This window comes from Plectropomus leopardus, chromosome 3 (assembly GCF_008729295.1).
Source record: "Plectropomus leopardus isolate mb chromosome 3, YSFRI_Pleo_2.0, whole genome shotgun sequence".
In the NCBI taxonomy this organism is placed as follows: domain Eukaryota; kingdom Metazoa; phylum Chordata; class Actinopteri; order Perciformes; family Serranidae; genus Plectropomus; species Plectropomus leopardus.
This window is the reverse complement of record NC_056465.1, coordinates 31139670-31159939: the sequence shown is the minus strand read 5'-3', so window position 1 is coordinate 31159939 and position 20270 is coordinate 31139670. Positions and strand designations below refer to the sequence as shown.

General features: G+C 39.4%; 2 protein-coding genes across 2 annotated transcripts in view; one reads left to right on the top strand and one right to left on the bottom strand.

Annotated features, from left to right (window-relative positions):
* The window catches only part of usp24 (ubiquitin specific peptidase 24), a 47586-nt gene extending 36970 nt beyond the window's left edge, over window positions 1-10616 (bottom strand). Inside the window, 8 exon segments of the mRNA XM_042482937.1 lie at window positions 1556-1621; window positions 1725-1760; window positions 2085-2210; window positions 3553-3696; window positions 3798-3865; window positions 4914-5082; window positions 10205-10280; window positions 10282-10616. Of these exon segments, the coding sequence (XP_042338871.1) occupies window positions 1556-1621; window positions 1725-1760; window positions 2085-2210; window positions 3553-3696; window positions 3798-3865; window positions 4914-5082; window positions 10205-10280; window positions 10282-10484 (888 nt within the window). The 5' untranslated portion in view covers window positions 10485-10616.
* A 1964-nt stretch (window positions 10617-12580) lies between these two features.
* bloc1s2 (biogenesis of lysosomal organelles complex-1, subunit 2) lies at window positions 12581-16689 on the top strand. The gene is made up of 5 exons (XM_042480982.1): window positions 12581-12777; window positions 12985-13101; window positions 14577-14696; window positions 14807-14911; window positions 15730-16689. Exons 1-5 carry the CDS (start codon window positions 12612-12614, stop codon window positions 15759-15761), a joined length of 540 nt encoding a protein of 179 aa, XP_042336916.1. The 5' UTR covers window positions 12581-12611; the 3' UTR covers window positions 15762-16689.
* The last annotated feature ends 3581 nt before the right edge of the window (window positions 16690-20270 follow it).

Below are 20270 nucleotides of genomic sequence, written 5' to 3'. Positions count from 1 at the left end.
CTAATGGAAACATAAAAAAAACTGCAAAAAAGTTTTTACGCTTGCATGAGGCGATCCATCGCCATGCTTCTTGGTATGTTATCACGAGACAAGAAGCCGCATAACTTCACTCAATGGAAACACGGTCACCTAGCAATTGTGTTTTATCGACATTTCGAAAGTATCGTGCACGTTTTACGCAAATCTGTAATGGAAACCTGCCCTATGATAAGAATTGTTTCATCCACCTCTCCAACATAATTGCTCCTGCATAATTGTGGGAATGGGATGACTTTATGGGTGTCACTTTTGATGGCTTATTAGAGAGGACATAAACAACAACAACACTCTACCCCTCTCAAATTAAAGGCCAGAGGTCGCACTGTGTTTAAACTGATACTGTGTTTTCATTGGTGCGTGTGTGCATGTGAGTGAGCGTGAACAGATGTGTGGTTGACTCTCCAATACCGGAGCCCAGCTGTCATTTGTCATTCAGTGCTAAATCACAGGAGCTTAATGAATGGCTGCCATGTTCCTGTCTTTTTTATTCTGGCGATCTTCCATCACTGCTTCTTGGCTCTCTCTGAGAAGCTCCCGAGTCCCCCACCTTCCTCCTCTATTCACTCAGTGAACCCTCCCCACTCCCCCGTGCACTTGACTTCCTGCTCGGAGCAGACAAATGAATGACTCAGCCCTGGGAGTCAGTCGAGTAGGGAGCTCTCCTCCCATTATCTTTTTTCCTTTCACTTTCGCAGTCTCTCCCTCCTGTGCTTGGAGTATGTTCGGTATCTGACAGCTTACACACTCTACTGAGCTCCCACTGCCACTGAAGAGTGGTCTGCGCCCGGTCTCTTCCTTATTAATATGCTAATGGTTCAAGGGAGTGCGTGTGTGCGTGTGTGTGTGCACTGAATCAATGACTGTGCGCGGCTGTGGTTCCGGCCAGGTTCCCAGAAGGACGCATCAGTACAAGGATGCCTCAGAACACATAACACAACAGAGCATTTCAACCATCACACAGCGGGAGGATGAGAGAGTTGTGTGTGTGTGTGTGTGTGTGTGTGTGAGTGAGAGTGAGTATAAGGGGGAAGGGGGAAGAGAGCAACATTCAGTACCCTGCAGCTGAGAGCCGTGGGGGTAAACATGATGACCTTTTGCCTGCATAAGCTGTCTCAAAGTCTGTCTACAATGTCTTTCTCCATACATGACCAGGGTATCTTGTTACCCTTCACCCATCTTCAACCAGCTTTCTATCAAAACAATGCAGGAAGTAAGTGTAAATGAACTGCGGTAAACTGCCTGTCCATTTAACCATTTTGGTAATGCCCGCCACCGCAACACTGCCTATTTCTCGCCTAAAATGTTTTCAGAAATGCATTTTAGTGCCGTGTTTAGCTGTAATAGCGAGTTTGTAAACAGGAAGTTGGTGCCATACTGCTTCCAACACAATTAAAACAAGACTGGAAAAAGAAAAAAAAAAACAGAAAAAAAGACCATCTTTCAAACAGTGAAACACTTCTTTAAGACATTTGTGTATGAAAGGCAAAAAGATCAAAGTAAGGATGGTTACTCTTACAGCAATCTCAATTTCGTCTGTGTTGAGCTTCGTCTGGATGGCGGTGAATCCTCCCAACTCTCCAAACTTAACAAAAAAAAAACAACAAAGGGAGACATATGAGCCAAAACTGATACAACTATAACATATGTGCATGGAGAAAACATCCTGATAATTGTTCCTCTCTTACCCGATTCACCAAATCAACCAGCCAACCATGAGGCTCCTGAAAGAGATAATTAGAGTTTTATTTACTCAGCAATGACACTGCAAATTACTGTGAGAGAAACATACACAAGCTCTCTGACAGCTGCTGTATGTCAGTCACACATGTTCAGCTGAGCCCCTGTGGCTCAGTTACACAACACCGCTGATGAAGAAGTCGTTTGTCTGCCCCTGAACATGAACTACGAACAGTAAACAAAGGCTAATAAGGGAGTGTGTATATTAATACCAGCACAGCTTTACATATTTGCACGTGCGTCTGGATAACTTGGCACACTCACTGCAGTAAAACCTAAAGAGTCCAGACACATGAGGTGCCCCTTACTTTCTGATAGGTGTTGCTCGGAGAGACTGCAAACATGTTGGCCTCGTCTCCAAAAACTTCAGCCCAGTTCCTCTGACAGGCCTTCATCCGGTTCTTAAAATGGTACTCGTTATCAGGGTTAAAGGCCTGGACACAACAGCAAAGACACCGAATGTAAACACATATTCATGAGATATTACAATGACTTAAAATTCCATGACTTTTCCAGGTTTTCCATGACCATGGGAACCCTGAGTTTTGGTAAAGTAATTTCATGATTCAGAACACGAGAAGTGCTGAGAAGCTTTTTTGTCACGTATTATAATACGATATATAAGACAGTATCAATAAAGTAACTAAGGAGGCATATTTAACACTTTTCTCTCACGACTCATGACTGCACCGACCTCTTCCAGTTTAAAACACTTTAAACTTAGTGTTTAAACTTTAAACACTTTATTAAAACCAACCTGTCTGAAACCACTTTAAATGTCATATGAACTTTAATGTTGTGTATTTTATTGTGTATTTTAGTGTATTCTATATTATATTTTTAAAAACTTCTGTAAGTGTGTTTGAGTACCTTGAAAAGCGCTCCATGAATAAAAATTAATTTAAAAATAAATAATATTAATATTATTATTTATTGACGCACTTTCCTTAATTGATCATCTGCCACATAATAATATTTGATTGATCAATTAAAGTACACTATGCGAGAATGTCAGTTACAGTTTTTAGACACACTTGCCAGTGAAAGCGAAAGTAAAAAGCCAACCTCAGATTCACTCTAATTTGGTGTTTGGTCTCACTATATTTGTTATTTTTGTTGGTGGTGTGGTGTCACTTGGATGCTTACAGTTTCGACACCTGGTCGCTACTTTTTTACAAAGCTCCAACCTCACATGAGCGCCATGGGGATTCACGCCCAGAAATGTGAGACACAGATGCGAAATGCATCAAATGCACACAAATGCGAAACACAGAAAATAAAACGAAAATCAGAAAGACAGAGGGCAGGGACTCTCCAGAAACCACACACTGCTCATGGGTCATAAGTGATGAATGAGAGATTACTTCCCTATGAGTCTATACATTGTTTTTAAATGTAAGACGACTGTGGCTCAGAGGCTCCCCATGTCCTCATGTCGAAGTATCCTTGCGCAAGATGAGCCCCAATTTGCTCCCCATGCAGCACGCCATCAGAGTACAAATGGTGTCTACCTAGTAAATAGGACCTTGTATGGTAGCCTCTGCCACTACTGTGTTAATAAATGAATGTGACATGTCCTGTGAAAGCACGTTGAGTCGTTGAAAATACTATACAAGTACAGTCCATTTACCATTTAAAGGAAGGTCTTGCATAGTATACCTTTAAATTGAATTTTAAAATGTGTTAATTATTTGAAACAAAGAAACAATAAAAAGAAAAGAGTATCCAAGTATTAAAAGATAAATGATAAGAGACAGAGAGTGAAAGATAACATACCATAGTCAGGACTCCCATCAGGTTTACAGGGATGGGGTCCTGCTTCACCCTCTCTGCAACCAGCTCCACCAGCAACATGAGCATGTTGTAGATCCCCTCGTGAATCTCGGTGCCCCATTTGTGTACGGCACTGCTGGTCAGCAACTGGTGACGATGAAAAAAGCAGACAGAAGGGAGGAGAGTCAGGAAAATGAATAAAAATGATTAAAGTGCTACAGTCAATCTCTGGTCTCTTTACTGCTCACCTTTTTAAAGGCCTCAGGCATGCACCGATCCATGAAGCGCTTGCAGTTCTCGTCTGCATCAGCAAGACCTGACAGAGAGAGATGCTTGATTTTTATATTTATCACACACCCAAAGATGGGACAAAACTCTGTGACACAGGAGATATAGACTGTTTTATTTTGGGGCAAAGGAACAACTGGTAGTTTATCTTTTTTAAGGAATTTGATCTGCTGTTTAGTTTCTTTGTTTCACACACAATGAGGATAAAACATATAAAAAGTACCCGTCAGTTAGTTCCCTTATTGCAATAGTGTGGTGTAATGTGTAATTCCTTTAACTGTTCTAGACTTCTTGATGATTTTGATAAATGTTACTTTGTACATGTTGTTAATGATTATAAGACATGAAATCCTTGCTTATTTTAAATATGTATGTTTTGTAAATATTTCAAGATTTTAAAAAATGTTTTTGGTATACTGAAAAAACAGAAAAATTACATTGATAATGTGTCATGTGACTCATGTATTTATCACACCGAATACTCGTGTAATTTCACTGAGCAAACCTGAAGAAGCCACAGGCGAAACGCATTACTCGCTCTGAATAAAGCAAAGTTCCTCAGTGTGCAATGGTCGACTTTGTTTTTCACTGTTTATTTCATTTATTTAAACTTTATTCAATAACGTTGGTCCTATTGAGATTAAGAATCTTTTTTTTTTTTTTTAAGGGAGACCTGGCCAAGACAGTCAGCAGTGACAACAAAAAGTTGCAGACAGAGTCACAAAGGGAGACAAAATACAATTCACAAGCACTGAAATTTGCATTAAAAGAGAACTACTGTATCTGTGAGTCAGAGGAGAACTTTCTGGGTGTCAGTTGTACAACCAGGCAGGCGAAAAACATTATCGTCCTATAGATTCTGCATCTAAGTCTTTCATTATAGATTTAAAAACATTTCACGACACCAGCTTCTTGCTATTGTGCCATGTAACACAAGTGTCCGAAATAACAACATGGGAAAAATGGCCAACGGTCCAAAAAAAAACAAGCCACCTACACAATAAAGCAGATGGAGAGCTCTTCATTTCATGCAGACCTTCAAAAACAATTTTCACACAATGCAATCGTGGTCTTACCATGCCGGGCGAGGCAGGTGGACGCGATAAGACACTTGCCCAGGGATTCCTCTCTCTTGTAGGGTATGGACCAGTGGTCGGTGAAGACTCGACTCTCCAGCTCGTACAGGTTGGTGGTGGGAAACTCCATGCTGCCCCCGGAGCAGTTCCCATTCTCGTCATTGCTCCTCTGTAAACACACATGCAGGACACGATTACAACCTCATGGGACTTTATTTCACACAGCTCATCCCTGTTTGGACCATTGTTTTAGGACACTGCAGCTGTCCTCTGAGCGAGGTTAATGTAAATGGCCTCTGGCAATGATAAAGTCAGAGAGGATGATGCTTGATTCTTTTCCTCCCTCTGGGAGAAGAGCGATAGCAGTCATTTGGAAAGTGTGTCCTCTCCTCAACAATCTGCCCTTCATCTCTGCCTCTTTTTGTCCCTTACTTTATCCTCCCAAGAAGATGGGACAAGTCCAGACAGGTGCTTGTTTTCAAGCGTTTCACTGAGCGATTAAAAAAAAGGTTGCGACATGTCAGACAGGGTGTGAGCGCTACAGTCACATGTAATGAACATCCTGCTACATGACATGTCAGTGTCTTACTAGCAGTATGATGCTACCAACAATGACATATTTTCTGTGGTCATATCTGAACAGTTATGAAAGGCAAGTTAAAATTCAGCTCATTCAAAGTCACCTTTTATAACATCTGCATTAATGGTTTAAAAAGCTATGTTCAGACTAGGCCTACTATCGTTACAATTAAAACACAAAATGGCTCGTGGCGGTCATGTCTTTGAGTTCATGTGGTGAAACCAGACAAAAGATTATTGAATTATTTACATCATAAAGTTGTTCACATATTCATGAAGTCATCTGAATATTCATTATTAAATTGCAGAACTCCCTCCTCTGAAATAGTGCTGCCAGGCGAAACATTTCTGAACACATGCACGTTGGATTTCGTCAACTAATGATTTATGTTTGCAGCGTTACTGTGCAAAGCATTTAAGCATCACAATCTATGGCGGCTTTTAGCTGCTGTCATCTATCAAAAATTAAAGAGACAGTTAACCCAGCATGCTATAATACATATGTTTTCCTCTAACCTTTAATGCTATTCACCAGTCCAAATTGTTTTAGCGTGAGTTGCAGAGTGTTGATATATCAGTGTAGATATCAATACAATCCAAATACAATGGAAATAGATGGCACTCAAAAATACAAACCCATTTAAAATTTATTTATAGAAAAAAACTAATCACAGAATATTCGGATTGAATATAAGCTGGGTACAGCCCTATTAATTTTAATGACATCCTGCTCGGCTGAGCTGTAGCTAGTTCAGTGGTGCTTTGTGAGCCAGCAGAAGATGCAAGCTTGTTTCTGCACGGTGATACAGCTGGCAGATGTAGTTCAGCAGAAAGAAAATAGTTCATACATAAAAATGCTCAGAACAAAGTCTGTGGATTATCTTGAGGAACTGAGTCATGATTTCTATAAAGAGACATTGCTGTTGTCAAATGCATTTTTTGGCACTTTGAGCACCACAAACCAAGTACCAAATAGTTCCATTATATTGGAGAAAAGTCGGATATCTCTTCGGACAATTTTTCTAACACTCGGCAACTTAAACCAAAACAATCCAGAGTGATAAATAGTGCAACAGGTAAGAGGAAAAATATGTATGTTTGATCTCAGGGTGAGGACTGCCTTTAAATTATGACTGCTCCCGAGGATTCAGCTCTCGCTACATTATAGATGACCAAAACTATTACAACCCATTTGTCCATTTTGCCTTTGGGCACTGCACAGTACAAATATTAATACAGCAAAGTGTAGTTAGGTCAAGTCTTACCATTTTGAATACATCTCCACATATTAGCATACATAATGGTCAGCGTTCAGTAAATGTTTTACTGAGCTGCATGCTGATACCTATACAGTATAGTAAGTGATGGACCGGGTATGGACGAGAGGAGAGCAGGGGAGAGGGAAGGGGCGGAAAAAGCAACAGAGAAGCATCATATTTCATCCCTTCCCTTTCTAGGAAAATTAGAAATGACAGCTAGATGGATGAGAGGAAGGAAAAAAGGAGAGGGGGGTCTTACGTGACACCAGCTGTAAAAAAACACAAAGTTCAAGGAGTAACAAAGAGGAAAAAATACATCTCTAAACCAGAACTTACAGAAAATTTAAAGTGAGTATAAAACAGGTTCATTTGATTTAAATGAAAGTGACTGCATAAAGATAATGTTGTCCTCTCTTTGTATACAGTATGCACAACCTCTCACAAATAAACAGGAGAGTAAACAAGCAAAACATGCAAATAAGCTGCAAAGCTCTCAGTGTGTCAAAGCCTTAAGGGGAAGGGTTCAAGTCTCAATGGCCCAGACAAGAACATACATGAGTGCGGTTGTGCAGGACGATGAGGTAATTCAGCGCCACTCTGTTACTATGCACCCTGGAAACCTCCTGGGACCCCCTGCAAAAACTGCAGTGTGTTAGTGTGTGTGCTCGGGAGCCTGCAGGGCTATATTTAGGAGCAAAACATGGGGCCAAGACCTGTGACATGCCTCATAAGCACAAATATGGTAAACAGAGGAAGCAAAGAAAGGAAATAAAGCACTTTCATCCTTGTGTAATGCACGTTTCAGACCTTATTTTGACATTTTGGAGTGGTAATTGTTAGTCTTCATCTTGCGACAAATTCTGTAAAAGTTTCAATAATATTCATACGTGGACAAATCCATTACAATAATGGCTCAGACGTGAATTAATCATCCACTACACAAGCTGGTTTAAATTAAAAGAAAAAAAGGTTCAAAATAAACTTCTTTTTGGCAGTGGACACATATGAAAAATGATTTTGGCCACTCTTAGTGAGATTTAATGAATTTAGAAAGTGAGTCATTTTGGACCGAGGTAGTTTGTAACCATGACATTATTAAATATATTTACATAAATAGGCTCATTATCCACAGTAACCTGCAAATTTTCCGTATACTGTACATGCCAAATGTTGTTTAAACTATACTTATTATGACAGCCTGCATCAAAGTGTGACAGCAGTGAGACGAGAGGGACAAAAATGCCAACAGGTACTGCGACCAAAGAAGTTCATTTGTGCCAATTCTGCTGACCCATATTAATCACAGCAGCTCAAACAGCCATCAAAGGGACACACAGAGGTTGGAAAGACTGAATCACAACTCTCACAGTTCAAATGACCTGTAACTTTCCAAGAAAACATTGCTTTCTTTAGACCAGTGGTTCCCAACTGGTTGGTCGCAGTCAAATAGCGGGTCGCTAGTCCACAAGAGATTGCAAAAAACACACTTCACATTTAATTTCTGGCGCAAGGCTTTTACTTTGAAGTGCCTTTTCCTCCTGCTGTTCAGCTACTATTTTATTGCCCTGTTCTTGATATTATTTGGCCTATTAACACACTGAGCCTTTGCAGCATTTTTATGCCACTGATGATAGAGCAATAATATACACTTTTTTTGTTTGTTTCAGTGCTTTGACTCGGAGACCAGGATACTGCAAACTGACTATAGCCTGACTTTATCAGGTTTTTATTAATTGTAGGGGTCGACCAATATTGGTTTTTTGAAGCTGATACTGATACTGATTATTAATAGTTAATGAGACCTATAACAGATATTTGGAACTGATATGCATTTACAATAAAAATTAAAATCTCTGTCAATATTTAGAATTTGGAATATAACAAATTCCAACACAAAACTTTGTTTAAATGCCTTTAGCAAATCAAAAATGAAACTTTCAACATCATATACATCAAGTTCCCAGCAACTTATTTTTATAAAGTTAAGTGAAAATTTAAATTAAAAATAAGAAATAAAAATATCTCCCTGGGATTTTACAAAGTAAAAGTTCCTCCCTTGCTGACACTATGTTTACACTTTTTAATTAATTAATTTTATCGGCAATCATTCAAATGAAATGCCGATACAGATAATCAGCAAAATGCCAGATATCGGCCCCCAATGATCGGCCAGGCTAATAATCTGTCGACCCCTAATAAAGTGGATCTATTTTTTTAATTACTTCAATTATTTATTGAATTAATGCATTTTACATGATACTGATACATATTTGAGTCCAAAACCAATTTCCCTGTGGGGCAATGAAGTATATCCTACATTTCCTTTTTATTTATTAAGTTTTAAATAATTGCACTTTATTCTTGCACTATGTCTAATTTCACTGTGTTCCAAGCCCACGTTGTTTAGTTTTTTTACGAAATTGAGGTAATTCATCTTATGTGTGGATCTTAAAGTAATAACTTTGGACAAAATCTGGACCCTGTGGCTGGACCAGTTGGGGAATCACTGCTTTTGAAAACATTTGCAGGTTTTAAGGAGATCTAAGACAGCAAATTACTGAAACTTTCTCCAGGTCCTCAAGATGCCAGTCAAAGCAGTTAAGGCATGTGTTGAGTAGATTTACGAGTAGCCAACTGTTACAACACCACATAAACACAGCAAACTAAGACGAAATGATACGAGCTGCAGGTAAATCACTGACAACTGTCAAAGACCTAATAGCTAGCTTAACGCATCAAATGCAACGGTGCTAACACAGCCTCTCTGCAAGCAATCATTGGGGTGACACTGGCATTTTGACAGCTTAGCATGTGCAAAGATGAATTATCAAAATGGCCACGTATGTCAAAGAAGTTGCGAAACCGATTTTTAAAGCCCGGTTCTTGTGGACTGCAATCTCGGTGGGAGCCGAGCAGCGTTGACGCTGTCAGGCAACACGAAAGCTAACGCTGGCTAGCCGTTGCAAAGCAAAGCAGTATGGATGATCCAGCAAACTGCCTGCAGCCTAACAAATATTACTGATTATACTCTATCAGAGTAATGTTACTACCAGGAGAGAGTTGTGATCCTCCACAGTGATGTGCAGCTACACCTGGTTCTGTTAACTGGCGCCTTCAACTCCCAACTAACGTTAGCTAGCAAGCTACTAGCCAACTTGGTTAGCTTGCAAGTTTAGAATGGCAATTTGGGTTATGTTTATCATTTAAGCAGGTCATTTCTAAGTTAAGAGTAATTCTCCAGTTACTATGAACCAGTCGCATGCCCTGTCCAGTAAGACAGGACAGTATTTCACCTCCTGCTCTGACAGCTCACGTTGGGCTAGGTGCACCGGAGCTGCTAAGTTTAGCTAGTTATAAATGGGCGAGTCCACTATTCCCAGTAAGTTGCATTTAGCCATGTTCTCCTCCCTCGTCCCTCCGGTTGATGCTTTGTGAAACACAACTTGCTCTTACCTCGCTATCCACTACATCGTGGTATGCAGGCGGTGGATCAAACCCTCCCGTCCCAGTCCGCCCGCTGTTTTTCCCCGTCTCCAGTCGAGCCCACGCCGGGTGCAGGCCCACTCTCCATCGGTTCGTATCCATACCCGAGTCCGGGGCTTTCGTTAGTCAGAAGCGCCACTGCCTCGTTTATGTCGTTCTTTGCCAGCCGAAGCGCTTTCCGTATCACGTCGGGGTCCGGGAAACCCATGCAGAGGAGCGTGGTTATGTGCTGCTCCTCTTCGGTCTCCATGTTTGGGGTGTCTCCGTCTCTCAGGCTAATAGTAACGGGGTGTTCGGCACAGCCCTGTAGCTGTGCACGCCGCCATGTTTACAGTCCGCTGCTGCTAGCCTGTCACGATCTGGCTTCCCCCACAACAGCGCCGACACAGGTGTTCTGGCGAGATCTGTCCGCCAAGAACTGCATGCTTCTCGCGGGAGCGCGCACAGCGAAAAGTCCGACCCCAGGGACGCTCAGCCTGCTTTGCTTGGGGGGCCACTTTTGCAAGAAGACAGGAGTCCCACCAGCCCATACATGTTTCTAGGATATTAGGACATTTCTCAGATTTTAGAACATTTGTAATATTTTTGGACATTTGTAAGATTTTGGGACGTTTGTAGGATTTTAGGACAGTTCTAGGTTTTAGGACATTTCTAGGATATCAGATTATTATATTATTATATTATACAGATTATATATAGGATTTTACAGTGTTTATAAGATTATAATGTTTATATATGTTTATAAGATTTTAGGGCGTTCCAAGGGTTTTAGTGCATTCTTAGACATCTCTAGTATTTTAGGATGTTTTTAGAATTTTAGGACATTTGTAGGATTTGAAGACAATGCTATGATATCAGGTCATTAGGACATTTCTAGGATTTGACGAAATGTAGGCTATTTTAGGATGTTTTGAGAATTTTAGGATATTTGTGGGATTTTAGGACATTCCTAAGACTTTAGGATGTTTCTGAGGTTTAAGTACATTTCTAATATTTTAGGACATTTCTAGGATTTCAGGACATTTTTTTGATTTTAGGGACGTTTCTTGGATTTTAGAACATTTCTAGGATTTCAGGACATGAGCCCTGTGGATGGAGTTAGGATTTTTGACTTGGCTTAGAGGAGGGACATTCGATTTCAAATGGTTGTGTTTTGTAGGCTCTATATTTAGAATACCAGCAGAAACCCAAAGCCCACAGATTTGTTTGAAAAGCACGTTTTTCTTAAAAAATCTCCAATATCACCCCATTTATCATCGTCATAAACTGTGAAATATCGTTTTTAATGGTGGAGAAAGAAACATGCAGTTTCCTTCAGTCACTCAGGGAGGCTGAAAGAAAAATATTTTTAGCTCCCAAGAGGGTTTTATGATATTAAAAAAGCCATCCCCCTATTCTGATAAAGCACAGTCACATATTATATGTAATTTTGATTGAACATCTCATCATATACATATTTTTTAATGGTGTATAACCTTGTCAGCATTTTTACCCTAGCAGAAATTGGCTTTATTTATGTTGATATTGTTCATAAAACACATCCAAGAAATGTATCTCCTTTTATTTAATTCAAGGTACCCATAGCAACATGCTGTCAAGACAAAGTTGCCCAAAATGTATTCTGGTGAAATCACTTCTCTTTGTCCACAGAGAAACACAAGAGGTGGCTTGCAGAACTAATTTAGGGACTATATTTTATTTATCAGAGTAGGCTGGGGTATGACTTCATTTTTTAGTTATATATATATAATCTTCAGTACCTTCCCCATTTTTCAACATCCCCTCCCCTCTCATACATGACACACAGTCCCTTGTTATGTCCTTATTTCAGATGAGTTTGATTGGAGAAATGTTGCAGATATTGCATATTCATTATGGTGTTTAAAACACATGTACATTATCTGTTTAAAATGAAATAATTAGGCACGAATGTCCATAAATTTATATTTTAGGGGATGTGCAAAGATTTACTATAATAATAACTAAGTTAAATTTAAATAAGCATTTGTTTTAAATTTGCAATTGTAATTTATTTCAATTACATTTTATTTAATCTCCACACTAAGTTTCAGATGGCTATATTTCTTCGGACAAATTTTTTCCCTCTAGCTTTCTTGTTTTTACTGGATAATTAAGTATCAATAAAAAGGCGTGTTAAATGTCACCAGAAACATTTTAATTGTTTTAAGTAGTATTAGATATTAGGCCTACCAACTGTAATTAACCACTTATCAGCTGTCTTACTTTCCAACCTCGGCCATCACCAGGGCGTGGCGGTGCGCGCGAGTAGCGGTGGTGATGGTTGTGGTGGCGGGCGGGCGGACGTCACGTGAACGCTCAGCTCATGTGACAAGGAAAACGTCAAAACAGGAACAAAATGGCTGCAACTGGCGACGAAGCCGCAGCTATGGACAGCATCTCCAGGGCACCAGCGGCCCATTTAGCGGCTCTGAACGCGGCCGCGAGCTCCAGCGGCCACACGGAAGCAGCGGAGGACGTGACGGACAGCCCGGCGGTGGTTACCAAAAAGCCCAGCACAAACAGTGAGCGATGGTTCTCTGCAGCTTCCGTAGCTTGCTAATGCTAACCTAGCTCAAATTAGTGCTGCTTTTCATTGTGGGTTACATACAATCATAGTCAGTTTCCTTATTTTGGTGTCTGTCTTATATTTGGCTTTTTTTCCTCAGTGTGTATGCATTAATTGTTTGAAATGTATTGAGGAGCTGTGTTGTGTGTTGTATTTGGCTCAGGTGATGGTGGTGTGGAGACAGCAGAGGAGGCTGTGGAGCCTGCAGAGCCTGATATCAATGAGTTGTGCACTGATATGTTTGAAAAGATGGCAATCTTCCTGCAAGGAGAACTGACAGGTCTGTGACACCCGCTAATGTTACAACAGCCCTCAAACCTAATAAACCACAAACATAATACAAATCTGCAGCTTTTAATGGAGTAATCCCACAATTGTAATAAGCAGTTGCCTACTACAAGTGTAATATGCAATTTCTTACAAATGTAATAGCTATTACATTTGCAGAGGTTTGTTATGTTTGTGAGAAGGTGAAAATATTTAGCTTTTTAAATTGAAATAACTTTCCACAAATCTAATATGAAAATTAAAAATGATCTTTGCGGTCATTGTTGTTTATTTACTTATACACCAGGCAGTGGGTTGCTATATTGCATTCAATCTTTCTGCAAGTTATTTATAACTTACTCAGAGAGCTGCTTTGACACATTTTAACCCACTCTGCCCAAACCTGTGATATTTTCTAATAAGCTGACTCAAACCCAGTTGCAGGTGTAGAAACAAACAATAGTTACCACATAGATCATTTTCATTTCCATATTACACTTGTGGGAAGTTATTATGATACAATACTATATATTTTATTGTCCCTGTAGGGAAATTTGTCTTGGACTCAGTGCTGCACAGACATCACACCATTACATTAAAAACACAACAGTCTTAACAAAAACATCAGCTGTACCATTGCACATAATCTCAGTTACACCTAACACAATATTACACAAACATTACACATAACACATATTACAATTTTGAAAACTGAAGATTTTCCCCTTCACACAAACGTAACAAATCCCTGCAAATATAATAGCTATAACATTTGCAGGAAATTACGTATAACACATGTAATAGTCAAGTCAAATTATATTTATAAAGCCCAATATCACAAAACACAGTTTGCCTCAGACGACTTTACATCATACTACATCCCTCTGCCCTTAGACCCTCACACTGCCTAAGAAAAAAACTCCCCCAAAAAAACCCTGAAACGGGGGGAAAAAATGGAAGAAACCTCAGGAAGAGCGGCAGAGGATGATGAGGGATCCCTCTTCCAGGACGGACGGACGTGCAATAGATGTCGTAAAAATCAGTTGAATTACAATAATGACAAAAAGGAAAGAGGAAGAGAGAGGGGAAGAGAGGGGGAGAGATGCACAGCAATAATGGTAACAAATGCATGTCATATTACAATGATAGTTGTAAAATTACTAACAGCACTCTATAATAGCATGCAATGTTATGTGCAAATATTGTGGGTGTTGATAAAAGTCCCTTGTGTATATTGATAGTGGAGGCGTGACTCATAATAATGGCAGTAGAGGGTCACATCAGGCAGGATCACGTAGGCAAATGCTATTACGTTTGTGGGACGTTTATTACATCTGTGGTATGATTTCATTAAAAGCTGCAGATTTGTATTATGTTTGTGGTTTATTGCATTTGTGGGCTGTTATTTATCTTCTATTTTTAGCAAGAGCAGTGATTTACTGATGCACTCTTTTCATTTCTCATTTTTAATTTTCCTTACCTTACCAGGGACTTGCGAGGATTACCGTCTGTTGGAGAACATGAACAAGCTCACCAGTCTGAAATACATGGAAATGAAGGACATCAGTATCAACATCAGCCGTAACCTGCAGGATCTCAACAACAAATGTGAGTCAGATTCATCATCTACACAAAAAAACGTGTCATTATATTCTTGTGTATTAATGGTTCATATATTATTTCTAAAAACATCTGGTTGATATGTATGTTTTTTGCAGATGCTAGCCTACAGCCCTACTTGGACCAAATAAATCAGATTGAGGAGCAAGTGTCTGCACTTGAACAGGCTGCTTACAAGCTGGATGCGTACTCCAAGAAACTGGGTAAGACGCAGGTGCATTAGTGTGCATGTAAAACATGTTCAATTAAAGAATATATCGATTAAGACTGATTAGATTCAATTTAATTGCAATTCACTGCTTAATGTAAACATGCTTGCCAGCGAAGGTGAAATGAAGCTGTATATTTATTGTGGTATATGTATTTTATTGTGCCTTCCATGTTTATAGTATATTGATGTTGATGAAACTGTATATTTTAAGTACACTGTAGGTGTAAACATGTAAAAGCACATCTATGGACAAGAGTTGAAAATTAGCTATAGCAATAAACTCTCTGTGCAACACATCAGTCTCACAGTCTTCAGTTGAACATTTTATGTTGTATTGTCCCAATCAAATAAAAAATTATAATTTGAAAAAAGCCAACCCTAGATTTACTTTTCTTTGGTGTCCAGCCTTGCTATATTTTAGGGCTGCACAATATGCAGTATTCCTTCAAAATTCCAGTGCATGCTTTCTGTACTTTACTATGTTTGGAGAATGTTTTGTTATTTTTTCGCAAAGAGAGCTCTGCACAACCCGCAAATAGAGAGAGAGAGAGAGGCCAATATGTTTCTGCTGTTTTGTCAGGAATGTGTAGCATAGACCAATAATAGTACAGCCACATCCAGCAGCTCATGTTGCAAACCATTATAAAGTCCACCAGCAGATGGTGCTGTGACACCATGCATAATTCTTCACTTAAATATGTCCACATTACAAGCCTACAAAGAGCCAGGCATTACCAGTTCATGTTGTTTTTGGACTGAAATGGTCATTAGCTACAGAGTGATCACATCTGTCTGTCCTTATCTTTACAGAGGCCAGATTCAAAAAACTGGAGAAGCGATGAGGGGGAAGAGGAGGCCGACTCCAGAGTTATGGTGCCTTCTCACCTTCTTTAACCCTGCCTCGCCTTCCTCTCTCCCTGCCAGTGGAGCCAGGAGCTGCGGGGAGGATGTGAACTGAGACTGAAACAACAAACAGTCATAGCCACTTTGACACCCAGAGAGGACCCAGGAGGAAGCAGCTGAAAGCACATGAATTAGTACTGCAGCGCTTAGCTTAGATTTAACTCCAGCATCACTGATTTTGGCAGCAGTCGTGTAGCTGAGACGAACAGTGTGTGGCGTGTACCCACATTCTTTGCATAAACACTTTATGTTGAATAAATCTGCCTGATTACTAGCATATCCTAACTGACTGGTGGAATACTAATGTACTACTTAACATAAAGAAACAGAAAATTGGCAGAGACTTGTACCACACAAACAATGTATGTAGATATTTATATGATGATGCATGATCACAGGTGTGTTTTTAATAAGTTCCAGCCTTTTTTTCTGACTATTTCAGCTAACTGACCTCTTGACAGATGTATTTCCACTGAGTAATAGAAACTTGAAATGTAAATTGGCATTATTTGTTGTTACACAATTATTTGTCTGGGCAGTGGGAATAGCACCGCACTAGATAACTTTTAGTTTACTATAAAAAATGTCAACGTGTCGAGAGCAGCTGGAAAACACACCATCTCTATAGAATGAATTTTAAGGAATAGCGTGTAAGATTTAGGGGGATTTAGTGGCATCTAGTGGTGAAGACTGTACATTGCAACCACCTCAAACTTCTGCCAGTTAGATTTCCTTCAGTGTTCATTGTTCAGGAGGATTTTTTACTGGGGCCCAAAATATCCACAGATGTCTCTTCATCTCCAAAACAAACTCACCAGGCGATTAAAAACAGTTAAAACACTGAATAAAGCAGTTTGACATTACAAATCAGTGTTTCTCCTCTGCTATTTAGTAGATCTGAGACGTGGGCACTAGCCCCATCACTTGCTTACGGGTGCTCAACTTTTTCTCTCATAACTTAAGATCGAGATGATTGGGAATTTTTTTAGCGGGAGCTGAATTATCCTAAGAAGTTTACACCTCCTCTCCAAAACAAAAGGACTCTGTGATTTAAACCAGTAAAAACACTGAATAAAACAGTTTATCAGTCAGTGTTGCTCAAATGCTGTCTTCTCAGAGGGGCTGCTAACTTCAGTGGTCGACATGAAAACATGAATGGCCCCATTAGGAGCCAGTGTTTGGTTTGTCCGTTTTGGGCTATTTTAGAAACATGGCGGAATCATGTAGATATAAACGGTTTAGTTTAAAGTCACGAAAACACAAAGATTCTTGTTTTCAGGTGATTACGCACGAAAGAAAACACGCTTATATTCAATTTCTGCCAATATATCCCCCTAAATCCTATACACTGGACTTTAAAGTTTGCTGTCAGAAATGAAAGATATTTAAAATGAATGAATTATGTCTATATGGAGATTTTGACATTGAAAACTTGAGTTTTTTTTTAAATAAATAAACCATGTCATGCACATCATTACACAACTGTTTCCTGTTACTGACAGCAGATGGCAGACCTGCATCATGATAGAAACTTCAATAGATCTTATCATATATGCTATAGCTCTGGAAAAACTGATCCACTGCTGAAAGATGTTTGAGTTTCCCAGAAGAAGAAGAAGTCCGGGAAGAGTAAGACCAGCAGAGGGAAACAGATGACACATGCTTGACAATATAAAGGAAAGGGTGAACGGGTGACTAAAGATGTGTGCGATGCCCTCTGTCTCCTTTGTTTCCTCCTTTATATTAGCTGTCCCAGAGCAGAACCCAGAGCTCATTTTTTGCCATGGGCAACAGATTATCTAAACTGGCAGGACCTCCCTCCTGACAGTGTGTGGGTTTGTGTGTGCTGCACACGTATGCATGTGTGTGTATATGTTTGTGAAAAAAAACCTAATCTAAACCAGGTCTCTGTCATTAGTCCAGTTGAGGCCCCGGCACAGAGGGAGCTCATTATTCATACTGTAACATTATTTACTGTTGCACTGTGATCCTTCCATCTCTCCCTCTCTCTGCCTTTTTCCAGGGCCCTGGGGCATAAACTCAGCTCCCCTCCCAAAGGCTCTCAAATCAGGTCTATTAAATGATTTTGGGGCTGTTTTCTAAAAGCTAAATACGAGTGCCAGGAGGCAGTCAAGCATGGAAGAGAAGGTAACATAATAATCATAGATAAACCTTTTTTGATACCCAATTCGGAAAGTACCTCAAAACTAGTCCATACCATAGTAATATAGTTTGGGTGTGGAAACCTAATGTGTGTATTAGTGGGTTTTTTGAGGGGGTGGATGTCATATACAGACGCAAAATTGTTATAGTGTGCAGATTAAAAGTTGGGCCTTTACGTCAGGTATAACTCAACAGATTAATGGAATTAAGATGCCAAGACGAAATTGCATTACTGGGTAATCATCAGAGAAAATTGGTTTTGATTTGACAAGGACACATGAAGAAACATAATGAGCAACTTGTCCATAAATGTGCCACACACTGCAAAACAATAAATAGAAAAAGGTGACGAGGAAATTATCTGCAAATTAGCAGTGGTGCATTATTAGATATTAACAAAAAGGGGGAAATTGTCTAGAAAGCTGTATTTTTAATTCTCTTGCTTATGGTATTTAAAATTATATCATGGGAAAAAATAAATAATTTTTTTAAGCATGTTCTTGGGGTCATTTTCTTATTATTAGTGTTGTTTTTTTGTTGTACTTTTTCATATTTTCCAGTAATTTTCCTGTCTTTTTGTACTATTTTTTTTGCTATTTTTTGGTCCATTTCTTGTTGTGCTGCTCGTCTCCCTCTTCTCATGTTTTTCAAACAAATCAATACAATTTTCTCAGGTTTCAAAGGGTTAAAGAATTCATATTTTCCAAAAAGCGCTGTTATTCCAGGGTGTCGACTATACAGAGAAGGAAGCAGCGAAACAAAGGACACGTACGTCAAAATGACGCAGCCACTTGAGTTGATATATAATTAATAATCTATAGCGCAATGGTTGTTATTGCAATTACGCCATGTATTTCCAGTTGATATCTAATGAGGAAAGTGTTTCCATGTTTCTCTGTGTATGCGTGTGGAGACTTAATGCACCAGCAGCATCAAACAACCACATGCACATTTGGAACAAGTGAGCAGACGGATAATAATTTCATGGTACTGATAACTGAAAATGTGTTCCACTGATTGTGATTATCTGCTTACGCATGTGTGTGTATGTACGCTGGAATGGGACCTCGTGGTGAGCACGCTATGTACAGTAAATAGGCATTAAAGATGTAGTTTGATTTTATGGGAAATATGCATTTCTTTTCTTGTTTATAGTTAGATGAAAACATACCACTACTATCCTTATATCTCTCGTTATGTGTGATCTATATAGGTGAAAATCTTCTATCATAGTAATAGTATATACCAATCAGCGAAACATTAAAACCACTGGCAGGTGAAGGGAATGAATGCAACTGTCTCTCCAATGGCAGTGACCCCCCTTTGCCAGAACAGCTGACTTAAAATAATAAAACTAAAATTCTTTTGCAAGATCATACAAGAATCCAGCCCTGATTTTGCTACATTGCCCGCTCTGAATTATTCCCACGGGAAAAACGGGATCAACAGCCCTAGCCCTATTTCTCTATCGGCTATATACGGTCATATCACCCAACCTTACTTTCTTGCAATGACTCATGCGACTACAGCCAGCCTTTGCTCACCTTAGCTTATCTTAGCAAACAAACAAACAACACATCTAAAGCTTATTAATCAACATGTCTCCATCCTGAAGTCTACCTGAACCTCACAGTGAAAACAAAATGCTTGTGAGTCAATGTGCCGAGCCAAGAAAAAGTCCAGCACATAACTCCTGTAACACTGCAACATGTAATTTTTGCACCTTAAGTGTTAAATTAACACTTCATGTTTTGTGCTAAACTAAATTAACCAGCTGTTGGTTGTAGCTTTGTATTCAGCGTACAGACACAAGAGAGTTTAATCTTTTTTTTTTTTATCCAACTGGGTGAGACAGCTAAGCATATTTCCCAAAACGTCAAACTATTCCTTAATGATTACTGTTACAGACATAGAAAATTAACTTTCAGTGGAGTCTATTCTCATGTACCCAAGTTAGTTATTGTTTATGTGATAGTTAAGAGTACCAGTGAGAAAAGTTTTGTCAGATGTTACATTCTCATTAGGTACCACCTGGTTTATCACTTTGGTTTGTAGTGTTTCCTCTGTAATGTAACATGATCATGTTTGACTCTATAAAAGATCAGAGTACGCCTAAGGATCTTTCAGCTGCACTCTGTGAACAAGCCATTTTTTAGCCGTTTACTGTAATAATACGAAAACATGCTTTCTTTCTGTTTCTCAGACACTCCGTCTCTCTTTTTCACTCCCTATTTCATTTCTGATCTGTACCCACAATATAAATGCTGATTCCCAGGGTTTAAATA